This window comes from Callorhinchus milii, unplaced genomic scaffold, assembly GCF_018977255.1.
Source record: "Callorhinchus milii isolate IMCB2004 unplaced genomic scaffold, IMCB_Cmil_1.0 Scaffold4, whole genome shotgun sequence".
Classification (NCBI taxonomy): Eukaryota; Metazoa; Chordata; class Chondrichthyes; order Chimaeriformes; family Callorhinchidae; genus Callorhinchus; species Callorhinchus milii.
In genome coordinates, this window is record NW_024704745.1 from 61,187,394 (window position 1) to 61,200,263 (window position 12,870).

The 12,870-nt window shown below is 40.5% G+C and overlaps 1 protein-coding gene across 4 annotated transcripts in view; it reads left to right on the top strand.

Annotated features, from left to right (window-relative positions):
* Positions 1–5,067, top strand: part of LOC103172499 (mitogen-activated protein kinase kinase kinase kinase 4) — a 176,124-nt gene extending 171,057 nt beyond the window's left edge. For all 4 annotated transcript variants that reach the window (XM_007885251.2, XM_007885265.2, XM_007885258.2 and 1 more), the window contains 3 exons: positions 406–565; positions 1,864–2,003; positions 2,535–5,067. In XM_007885251.2, the coding sequence (XP_007883442.1) occupies positions 406–565; positions 1,864–2,003; positions 2,535–2,618 (384 nt within the window). In that variant the 3' untranslated portion in view covers positions 2,619–5,067. The remainder of the gene's footprint in view (positions 1–405; positions 566–1,863; positions 2,004–2,534) is intronic.
* The last annotated feature ends 7,803 nt before the right edge of the window (positions 5,068–12,870 follow it).

Consider the following 12,870-nt stretch of genomic DNA (forward strand, 5'->3'; position numbering starts at 1 on the left):
ATTTTCTTACCGTGAAATATACTTTAAACTCTCGTTTGATGCAGTAGTAGACTTACAATTCAAACCTTATGAGAGTTTGGGAGAGTAAATCTCAGAACATTGGAATATGTTTTTTTTCAAATTGCCATTCAATTCTAAATCCTAGTTGAGGAAAATGAAGCCTGGTTTTATTTGTTAGTGAAGTACTTCATAATTTACTGCACTTTTAATGCACAGTATGCAGCATAATATTTTTACAGGAGAGATGTTAAGATTCAGTATGGGTTTTGACTTTTGCCAGGGTTAGACACCAGTGCTGTATGTTTATGCTTTTCCTTCCACCCAGGAATTCCTTTAAAGAATTTCCTGTTAAAATGGCAGGGTTTGTGTTCTTGCTGGTATTAAAATGGTTTGTTTTTCTGGCAGATCCAAAGCAGCATCCAGCCACATGCTATTATCATCCTTCCAAGCACAGACGGAATGGAGCTGTTGGTCTGTTATGAAGATGAAGGTGTCTATGTTAATACTTACGGCCGGATTACTAAAGATGTAGTTCTGCAGTGGGGCGAGATGCCTACATCTGTCGGTATGTAAATATGATGTGCCATCACAGAATGGGTTTGTTAATGGGTTTGTTTGCACTCAAGGATGGTTCTAGCTGGACAAGCAGAGTCAAGGCATTGCCAGACTGTGTTTCAATAGCAAGCTGCGGTTTTAGCTGGTTAGACTGTGGCTGTTCCCTAATGCACACTCTGGGGTCCCCAAGCCTTAGCTCTTGCTAAACTGCGCTTAACACTTATTAGAATTAGGTAAGTAGGATGTGTCCCTTCAGGAAGAGAGTGGGCGTTCCCTTCAAAACATGTCTCTGGAATTTCCATGTGTAGATGGGATGAATAGAACTTTTGTTTGGTTTGGATACTCTTGACATATGTGGGAAACCATCACTATGCTTAAGATACCCGGCTGACCAAAACAAATTAAATCTTTGACAGGTGATTTACTATTTTGGGTTTATAACCATACTTAATCTATTAATAAACTAAATATCCAGTGCAACTCACATAAGTCTTATCAGTTGGGACCATAACATTTAATATGTATTATGCAAAGTCTGAGTTGCAGGCAAATTGTAGAAAATCTGATTTAATCAATAATCTACACTGTAGGTGTGTAACTTAATGCGGCCGGTAAGTGCGCATATGATAGTTTGACGTTGCTCCATGTAAGTGCCCATGCGGTTACAGGTCAAGACTGTGTTTCCGCGATTCAGTGTGTTTGACCCGGCGCCACATGCACACGTAACAGCAAGCATTGGAATCTCATTGAATCACAAGAAATGAGGCAAGTAAGTTTGAATGTCAATTGACGCTGGGATTCAAACTTGCAAATCGCTTGAGTTCAAAGCTCCAATATTTTACCACTCCATTTGGCTGTCCCAAATTCAAGCATGTTCAATAATTGAGCAGCACAGCCTCCAGTTTGATGAGTGAGGTCCAGTTGCATGAGTGGCTCACACTTGGTCAACTCTTTGCCATCATTTTATGAGGGAACAGTGTTGAGCCCTTGGAGAGATCAAATGCATTCTGGGACCATCAGAGCATTACTCATTGGAATGAGCAGAAAATCTTTGTATCTACTTCAAACAAACGTAAATCATTTAGGGAAAAAATAGGGAAGTAGATTCCTATTGTAGTGGAATAAAATGCCAAGTTGAAAAAAAAAGAAAATGATTCCATCCTCAAATTTTTTCAATGGTCCTTTAATGTTCAAATTACATTCTTCTTCCTAGCTTCACATTGACCAAATGATTTGATCCTGATTATGACTTGATTTGCAAAATTCTTATCAGTTTTTATTTCCTTTTTTGTTTTTTTTAAAAAAAAGCATATATCCGATCCAATCAGATTATGGGCTGGGGAGAGAAGGCAATTGAAATCCGTTCAGTGGAGACCGGACATTTGGATGGTGTTTTCATGCATAAAAGAGCACAACGACTAAAGTTCCTCTGTGAAAGAAATGACAAGGTATGTACTTGGGAGTGTAAAAGTGAAAATAATCCTTGCATTTGATACAGCGCCTTTCTTATTGGGGCAACGTCGCAAAGGATATACTGTCAAGTGCCCTGACTGTACTGTTTGGGCAAACGCAGCAGGCAGACAGTTTGCACACAGCAATGTCCCACAAATAGCGGTGAAGCGAGTGACCAATTTTATTTGGGTGATTGTTAGCCAGCACACTGGATATAGTGCCATGAAATATTTAATGTCCACCTGAACTTGGGTTAATGTCAATGAAGGGCAATTGTTGCATTGTTGGAGATGCCATTGTTGGGCAGCTTCTCCAACAAAGCAGAGTACGGAGCAGGTGAAGCCTGTGACCGAGACTAGTGGTCTTGATCATGAAGTGTGAGTTCAATGTTCCGATGTGAGTTCCTGAGTCCACTTGTCCTGCTTAGTGGACACAAAAAGGCATATAATGTTGTTTTTAAGATCACAACTGCAAATCCTTTGGCCGTGTGTTGTGAAAAATATTACATGTTCCATTTTCTTTCATAGGTCTTCTTTGCTTCAGTCCGTTCCGGTGGAAGCAGCCAGGTTTACTTTATGACTCTTGGCAGGAGTTCACTTCTCAGCTGGTAGGAAGGGCATGTTGTGCATTGGGAGCAACCACAATCTTCGCAAGATAGTTGAAAGCCTTGCATTAGCAAACAACTGGAGAACAAACTGCACTAATGCAATGCATTGCCTAAACCTGTCACTTGGCATTAAGTGAATTATGAAGAGGCTGCAACGTCACTGGTGCTGTTAGAATTTTACTGTCAGGTGATGACATGTCTAGAATAGAAGAAAATGCCTCATCTCAATTACAGCATCCCTTGACTTAAGATGACTGCTTATTGCTAGCAAAAGACACTAAGAGGAGCAAGGCTGGTTAGGAAGTGGTAAGGCAGTGGGAAGTGAAAGCAATGGTATACTGATGGAGGAGAAATGTGTTAATGTAAAGGGGATCTGAATTGTCTTTTTAAAATGCTTTATCATCTTAAAGTGACTTTCTTTTGTAAGGTGACATGTTGAGGAGAAGGAAGTCACAAGTTTTGACTTTTTAAAAAAAAATGTGAATCAACAAATTGAGAGCAGTCATGTTGGTCTTTGCAACGGCAGGGTCTTGGTCATTTCTGTATACCAGGTTTTGCTTGTGTTCTCAATCTTTTTTTTTAAAAAAAGGTCAATTGAAATTTGTGCAGAGGACAGGGTTTTTCAGATTTGTATGGATTTGCAGACCAGAAGCTTTGACGTTTGGTTATGTTACAGTATTATAACTGCCTCTCTTCAAGGTTTGATGTTTCGTAGCAGTGCAAAAGCAGATTAACAAGTCCTGCACTCGTAAATCCCCAACTAATTTTAACAAATTTGTTTTGCCTACCTCATTTGTCTAAGCAAGGGAAAAAAAGAGGTGGTTTAGTCATTCTAATGTTTGTACCTGAAACTTGCATCTTTGTCTAATTTAACTTTATTAATACCAAATTTATGATCAAAATGTTTGTCTACTGTTAATTGTAGCTTTTATTAGCAGGCAAACAAAGGTTATTTGCAATTGGGAAATACGAGCAGAAATTGACAGGAAACATGTAGTCAACTGTTCAGGTTAGAAAATGGAAGCTAGTAACTGGCTGGTAAATGTGGTCGACTGAGATAGACACGTAATTGTAATCATTCAGTTATGTATGAATAGCAACAGATTTTCTTTTTAACTCAGCCAGAATTGAATTTAGGCAGCAGTTGAAAATAGTTTTACTAAGCTATTTTATTGCATTATAGTAAACTGTATATGTAGTAGGGAACAGGTGGTTGATTTAAGATGCAATGCACTAAAACACTTAATTTCAAGAATGTAGTAAAACAGCTTATCAATACAGTATATCTTCCCATATTTAGATCTGAAATCCCATTTCTGGAAAGTTTTTTTAATATCGCTGTAAACAGAATTTTATTTTACAAAATGTTAGACATTTACAAATGTGTCTACAGTAATAACCTGAACTGTCACTCAATTACTTGAGATACCTATACTGTATAATACGCTATACTGGTGGTGTAATAATGCATAGTAGCATTATATGATTCTACCATATGTTAAACTTTTTTTGGTACTTTGTAGACAGCTGCCTTATGCTGTTATGTGCACAGGATCTCAACATTTTACAGGGCTTTAGTTCTCTCAGTGGAGACTATTCATTCTGCAGTGGAATATCCTCAGTGATAGTATTATACGATCTGAGATATACTGTAAAACTTTTCATTTGTTCTTGTCACTGTGATCATTTCCTTTAGACGTTCCTGGTTGCTGAATAACTTGCAATATTTCTGTATCATCCTTTTGGGAGCTGTAGAAGTATGGTAGGAACATCTTGACATAAGTAGGTTTACCACGAGCAGAACTTGTTTTTTTAATAAAACACATCGTTGAAGCTCCTGGCAGCAGTTGCTAAGTAATCCTCTGTCTCAGCAGAGTCTCCAATTTGCAACTCCCACCTATGAGAAGTGCCAAGGTGGTGTAACAGTATTACAAAACCACTACGTTTTTGTTTGAAGAATAATTTCTACACAGCGTTTTAAGTTCTAACACCTAGATTTAGTGGAAATGCATACATTTTGAATTTTAATACTTTATTTTAAAGTCAAATAATCCTTGTTGTATGACTGCAGTGTTTCTATTTTATGCACATGTTATGTTTGAGAAAATGTTTACAAAAATTGTTTTACACTAATGTGCATCGTATATTTATGTTTTTTTTTTGAAAATTATTTGTTTTTAGTTTTAGTTTTGTATTATGATTACATTCGGTGATTATAACCCTGAACTCTGCTGATACCAAGAAGGTGATAGTTTTTTTAAAATTGTGAGGTATTACTATGTCTAGCTGCAAAGCAGATTGGGAAATATGGTTACAAGTAAACCTCTTCAACCAGTTTTCTGCTGTGTGATCTAACTTATGTCCTCTGTGTATCATGAGAATTCCTGTATTTTCCCTGAAAATCATCTTTTCTTGAATAAAAATCAACTTAATGCACATTGTGCATAACATGACACTGTAGTTCTGTGAAACTATTTAGCACACTTTTGGTTTCTATTTATATTCCCCTCCACTCTCCTTCCTCTTCCCCAGTACTTCTGAACAACACATGTCTGTGGTTAAAAGGAGGCAGGTGATGAGCCACGTGCCATGCTAGCATAATCTTAACCAAGTGGAAGGGTTCAAGAGTATAGAACTTGGGACAAATATCCTTCAATTGTTTTTCCTTTGCCTGCTCCCCACTTTTGGGATTTGCCGAGCCTCTGCTTGATATGTCAATCTGGAAGCATGGAAACGGACACACATAGTGGAACCTCAGTCCTTTTGGCAGGGTACAAGCATTCAAAACCATCCCCAGATTCAAAGTGACTCAAATACATCTTATTTCTAAGAGGTAATCTTTATTAGACAGGCTAGGTGAGTGGGCAAGAAGGTGGCAGATGGAGTATAATGTGGGAAAGTGTGAAGTTATTCACTTAGGTAGTAAAAATAGAAAAGCGGTTTATTTTCTAGAGAGGGAGAGACAAGGTTGTGTTTGTGTTCAGAGGGATTTGGGTGTCCTTGTACACCAGTCACAAAACGTTAGTATGCAGGTAAACAGCAAGAAACTAGGAAGGCTAATGCCATGTTGGCATTCGTTGCAAAAGGGTTAGAGTACAAGAGTAGGGAAATCTGGCTGCAGTTGTATAAGGCCTTGGTGAGACCGCACCTAGAATATTGTGTGCAGTTTTGGTCTTCCTATTTAAGAAAGGACGTACTCACCTTAGAGGGGGTGCAGCGTTGATTCACTAGCTTGGTTCCTGGGATAAGGTTGATAGGTTGACCTATGAGGATAGGTTGAGTAAATTAGGCCTATATTCTCTAGAATATAGAAGAAATAGTGGTGATCTTATAGAAACCTATAAGATTCTTAAGGGTCTTGACAGGGTAGATGCCGTGAGACTGTTTCCCCTGGTTGGAGAATCTAAAATTAGGGGTCTCATAGTCTCAAGATTGAGGGTCAGCCTTTTCGAACTGATTTGAGGAAACATTTCTTCACTCAGAGGGTAGTGAATTTGTGGAATTCTCTACCCCAGAAGGCTGTGGATGCTCAGTTCTTGAACATATTCAAGACTGAGGTTGATAGATTTCTAAAGGATAGAGGGATTAAGGGATATGGGGATAGGGCGGGTAAATGGAATTAGGTTAGAAGATCAACCATGATCTTATTAAATGGCGGGGCAGGCTCGAGGGGCCGAATGGCCTACTCCTGCTCCTATACCTTATGGTCTTACTAGAAGCAAAACATACAGAGTATCGCCACTGAAGTAGAATCTCCATTCAGGGTTTGAAAGCACCACAAAGTTGCACACCTATGCTGCTTCCACTCCAATTAGGAGAGCACTGATCACAATAATCACTGATCCCATACTTCACATCTGCTCTTCAACGGTGACGCTAGTTTAAACTTTAGCTTATTAACATCAATCTAAAGCCATTTAAGCTTGTATACCACCTTTCATATTAGGAGAAAATCTCAAAGCGCTTTGCAAAGATTGAGAGGGAGCCCGAGCTGGGAGACACACGGGAAGACTTAAGGTGGGGAAGTGGAATGATATGTGTTTTATAGGTGCCATATGAAATGTCAGGATCACTATTTTAAATATAGCTATGCCAATGAGTTGCACAAGATTTCAGTTTATAAGTAAATAACCTTGATGTACATCACGGTACTTGGTTATTTGTGTCTGGATATTACAGTGACTCCAACATGTGGATTTTAAGAACTGTTCCCACAAAACATGCCTTTTCATGGGAACCACCTGCTCCAGCGTAACATTGTCTCCTGCAAAGGGGAAAATTTGAACTAGTTTTTTCCCGAAATTCTAGTTCCACTAAATTGAATCCGAAATGTATATATTATGCAAAAAATTGTGAATGTTATGAAGTGTGAACATTTTCTAGCCTATAAAATATATACTGCTCCCTTTCAGCTAGTGCAGCCTGACTGACCGCTCCCTCCCTGTTTGGGTTGGCTTAGCCCACTAACCCTGCTCAACATGCTCATCTTGCTGAACAGAGAGCTATTTCATTACTTGACTTTTCTTCCTAAAGTTACCATTTATTTTAACTTTGCCACCTGGAATTAATTTGATTCCTGTAATTCAAAGCTAATATTTTGACCTATTGGTGGCAAAGTAACCCCATTTTGTGAGAAGTAAGCTCTTGTTACTCAAAATGGTATGATAAACCCTTCAGTTTCTCTGCTAGTTTAAAGCGCTGTAACATTTTTTTATTTTTTTCTTCAGGCAGACATGCTTCTGTAGTGCAGACTTACCTTTCATCAAATTGATTTGTTCATTCCCATTTTGTTACAACTTTATAGTTTTCAAAAAGATTAAATATTGGGAAATATTGTTGTAAGGAAATTGGCTACCACTTGCAGTGTTTGGCTATTGTACAAAATACAGTCACTACACTTTACACCTGAAATCCTGTGAAATGCTTTGAGACATTCCTCCTGACAAGAAAGGTACTATATCAAATGCAAAGATTATTTTTTATTATATTATGTATGTGTTAGGTGAGGCTGTGGGTTAAAAACTCCTTAATTTGGGCTAATACATTTATTTTCTGAGCTTTTTAAGATTAAGATTCTGAGCTTTTTAAGTGGTTAGAGCACTCGCTTTGCAAGTGAGAGATCTGGGTTCGATTCCCGGCAGGGCGAAACCTTGGGCAAGTTTCCTTACTCCACACGCCTAATAATAATCCCTCCAAAAAAACAAAGCAATAATAAATTGGTCATTTTCAATCCATGACTGTTTGTGGGACATTGCTGTGCACAATTGGCTGCCGCGTTCGCCCACAAATATACAGTCAATTCACTTTACAGTGTGTTCTGTGAAGCGCTTTGGGATGTCCTCCCGACGTGAAAAGCGCTATATCAAATGCAAGGATTATTATTATTATTAATGTTTACTTTACCAATGTAAAATTCAGAATTATTATAATTCCTATAGTGCCATTAAGGCTTCTATCCAAATACTTAATGCTCATGAATATGCTGTTGGGTATCAAGTATGTATGGTGAAGATGAGCAAACATACAGTTTCTAAAGACTTCTCCATACCTAAAGCTTGAAAGTTCATCAAGTCTTCGTACACAGCGTTGTCCCACTAACAGCCATGATGTGAATGATGAGTTTCATTTGGGGGATTTTTGGCCAAGACTTTGGGAGAAGTTTGGCCAAGACCAACTGACAGCACCAGGCTTCGCGACCACATCACTCCCACCCTTGCTCGCCTCCACTGGCTTCCCATCCCCCAGAGGATTGAATTCAAGATCCTCATCCTCACTTACAAGGCCATTCATGGCCTTGCTCCCTCCTACCTCACTGACCTACTATCCCCCTACTAACGTGCCGATACTCTCCGTTCCTCTGGCTCCGGTCTGCTCCACACCCCCCGCCCTAACTGCCCTACCATCGGTGGCCGGGCTTTCAGCCTCTCAGCCCCTAGGCTCTGGAACTCCATCCCCCAGTGCCTTCGCCTTGCTTCCTCCCTTTCCTCCTTCAAGGCCGGTCTCAAGATCTTTCTCTTCAACCATGCCTTCACCTTCCCTCTCGACTCTCTACCCCCTCCCCGCTCCTTCCCTCCCCTCACCCTGACCATTTCCCCCCTGCTCGGGTCCTGACCCAACTGTCCCGACGTGAAAGGCGCTCAAAAATGCAATCTTGTTGTTGTTGTTGCTGACAAGTCAATTGGATCTAGGTTTAACGTTTCGTGTTTAATTGGAGTGACTATGCTAGTTCTGTATTGGCTAAGTTAGGATTTTGGCAAAGATTTTGCCACGTGAACTAAATGGAAATAAATTTTAATGTGCAGACAACTGCAATAAGAGCAAATTTAGTTTAGTGATAAATTTTCTCTCATTCTGTTTCATGATGCGAAATGCTTATAAAGAGCAGAACTATAGCTGGTAGAATGTGTTCTTTAGATGCAGTGTACCTCAAAGATCAGTCCCGTCAGGATAGGGAGTAGGATAACAACAATTTGCATTTAAATAGCGCCCCTCACATAGGGTAGCATCCCAGAGCGCTTGACAGTGGCGGAGCACTATGGTGAGCCAGGGGGAGGGGAGAGGTGACTGTAGGCATGATTGAAGTGGAAGGTCTTCATGGCGCAATCTGTAGCTGGGAAGGAATGGGCAAGGCGGAGGGATAGAGGAAAATTGTTCCAGAGTTTTAGGGCTAGTGGCTGAAAGTGCGACCATCGATGGTAGAATGGAGGGCACGAGGGACATGCGGGAAGCTGGAGTTAGTTGAACGGAGGCAGCGGGTAGTGGGTTGGGGAGTAAGGTCAGAGATGTAGGAAGGTGCCAGGGCTTGAAGGGATTTGAAAACGAATGTGAGGATCATAAAATCGATCCGTTCGGTTTGTTGTACAATTTGTTGATGTACTCAACCATGGGCAGTACTCCCTCTGAACTTGACAATGAAAATAATAATAATTGAATTTGATGTAGGACGTTTTCATATCTGCAAAATGCCTCAAAACCCTTAACATAATTTATTGTAAAGCGTGAATGTGACAGCCAATTTGCATACAACAATGTCCCACGAAAGCCATGACTGGAGGATTGTTGGCCATGACACTGGGAGAAACCCATTCTCTTTTCCAATAGTGCCAAGGGATCTTTAAAGTCCATCTGAACAGGTAGATGATATTTGGGTTTAATGTCTCACCTGAAGGATGGCACCTCCGACAATACAAAGCTCACGAAAAAAATGTGTCAGCTAAACTCTGAGTTCAGAGTCCCAACGTTGAGTTTGAACCTACAACTGAGCCAGTCTGAAGGCTAATAGGCTGTGACCTAAGACCCTGGCTTTGGGACTATGTAGTCCTATTACAAGGCACAATGCGAGGACTCAGCTGACATAATTGTCATCTACAGTTGGTATAATAACACAATGGTAAATCTGTCCAAAATGTTAACCACGCCTAACAAGCCTACGCCGATTGAATCAGGCTGTCCTGATGACTTGAGCAGAAGTAGCTTGTCTCTTTTATTCGTGGAGTCCTGTAGCTCAGTGGCTAGAGCACTCGCTCGCAAGCGAGAGACCCAGGTTCGATTTCCGGCAGGTCGAAACGCTTTTCGCGCTTTGAAATGTCTAGAAGATGTGAAAAGCATTATATCAAATGCAAGGATTATTATTATGTATAGATATGGTTGGATCAGCTTGATGCTATCATTCAATCACATGGAATTGACAGCAGGAATGGTTTTGTGAATAAGGAAGCAAAACAAAACACATTGCTGAGTTCATCACAATGTAGTCCAAAACCCCCCTTGGTTTTCTGGTTCAGGAAGTAGGAATTTGAGCTGAAATATCAGTTTTTGTTTTCCACGAGTGACGTTTAACACTGTTTTAACAAGTTCAGTAGTTACTGGGTAACAATTGATTCAGTAACAAGAGGTCAGCCAATGAGTGCAAACAACAACAACAAAATTACATTTGTAAAGTGCCTTTCCCGTCGAGAGGACATCCGAAGGCGCTGGACAGACAGAGTTTTGGACCCGAACTGGAGGTTGGGATCGGGGAGGGTGAAAGGCAGGAGGGTGAAGTGGGGAGATCGAAAGCACGGTTGAAGAGGAGGGTCTTGAGATGGTCTTGAAGGAGGCAAGGGATGGGACGAGGTGGAGGGACTGCGGGATAGAGTTCCGGAGGGTGGGGATAGAGTGGCTGAGGACCTGCCCGCCAAAAGTGGGGTGGGTGAGGCGGGGGACATGAAGCAGGCTGGAGCCCACTGAGTGGAGTGAACGAGCAGGATGGTAGGGGGTTAGGAGGTTGTAGAGGTAAGGGGAAGCAAGACCATGGAGGGCTTTGAAGGTGAGGACCAGGATCTTGAATTGTATCCTCTGTGTGATGGGAAGCCAGTGGAGTCAGGTGAGGATGGGGGTGATAGGGTCACGGAGCCTGGTGTGGGCGAGGACACGGGCTGCAGAGTTCTGGATGATCTGCAGCCTATGGAGGGAGGAGTTGTGAAGGCCAACAAGCAAGGAGTTTGCATAGTCAAGTCTTGATGTAATGAAAGCGTGTATGAGGGTTTTGGAGGCCTGCGGAGTGAGACAGTGGCAAGTTTTGTAACAACTTTTACAAGCAGGATATTTTCTATAAGAAAGAGTACATTTTAGGAAGTTCTGTATTGGAAAAACTGTACAATGAACGTGTTGACCAAAGAAGACGTTTTATAGTTCAATGTTTTTATTAAAACATTTCCAAAGCTTCAAGATCCCAATAACTCCATAAACAGACTAAGAGAATTCAGAACCTATTGGAAAGCTGGGAGCCACAATGTACAATGATATGGGTGGAGTACATATGGAGTCCTGTAGCTTAGTGGTTAGAGCATTCGCCTCGCAAGCGATAGGACCTGTGTTCGATTCCCAGGTGGGGTGAAATGTTGGGCAAGTTTCCTTACTCCACTCCCCTCTGTTTACCTAGCAGTAACTAGAAACCCAGTTGTTAGTCGATTGGTGGATCACTTTTCTGGGGGTAATAACCCCTTCAAATCAAAAATAATTTTTTAAAAAATAATAATTTGGTCACTAAATCCATGACTGTTTGTGGGACACTGCTATGCGCAATTGGCTGTCGTATTTTTAATCTCACTGTTCCACAATCTCACTGTGCTTTGTGTAAAGTAGTTCCTCCTGAATTCTCTTTTAGATCTCCTAGTTGCTATCTTATACATTAAAGTATAACCAGTGGGAACAGCCTATTTATGCTAACCTTATCACAACCTTTTAATTGTAAAACATCTCTATTATGTCCCCTCTTAGACATCTTGTCTAGTGAAATGGCCTAACCTATCCAGTCTGTCAAGATAGCAGGACCCTATTAGCTCTGGTATCAAATTAAAAGACTAAGTTTCAATTAAATTCACATCATGGGTCTTTGTGGGACATTATGAGTAAAATGGCTGCCTCATACAAAATCCTGCCAATCAAAATAAACTTTCTCAATACACTTTACAGTAAGTCATGTGAAGCACTTCAAGATGTCCTCCCAATGTGAAAGGTGATATATAAAATGAAAGGATTATTATTTATTCTTCTTTCATAAATGAGAAGAAGGTGCAGTCAAACCACACCCATCCCGTCAAATTCTGCAGGTCCTTGATACTATTTAAATTATCCATAATACACCATCTTATTTTCATTTTCAAATCTTTAGTCCAGTAGATTTATCATGACTGTTTGTGGGACACAGCTGTCTGTACCCAATTAGCTGCCAAGTTTCTAAATGCCACAAAATATACAGTCAATTCACTTTACAATATATTCTGTGTAGCGCTCTTTGAAAAGAGAAAGGAATTTCTCCCTGGGTCCTGGCCAGCAACCAGACAAATAAAATTGGCCATTCACTTTGTGGCTGTTTGTGGGCTTTACTGTGTACAAATTAACTGATGTATTTGTTAGAAATATGCAGTCACTTCTCTTTACTGTGAAGTGTTTTGTGACATTTCGGCAATGCGATAAGATGCTATATTCAATGCAAGGTTTATTATTACAATTCCACAGTTCTTTGCTCAAGTGAGTCTTGGCAGTGAGTGTGCAAGTGCAGGGGAAGGAGGACATTGCAAGTAAACTAATTTCTTCATCAGTCCTGTGAATCCTAGGTGCTTGTTGTGAAGATGATCAGGAAGCGATGCCCTGCATAAGTGCCCTGTCTTTCAGCTGGTGTGAAGCCCAATTTAAAATAGCTTTACCGTGGCCTACTTCATTACAATTCACTGTCAAATGGCTAGTACCTCTTTTTTGGACATTAACTGCCA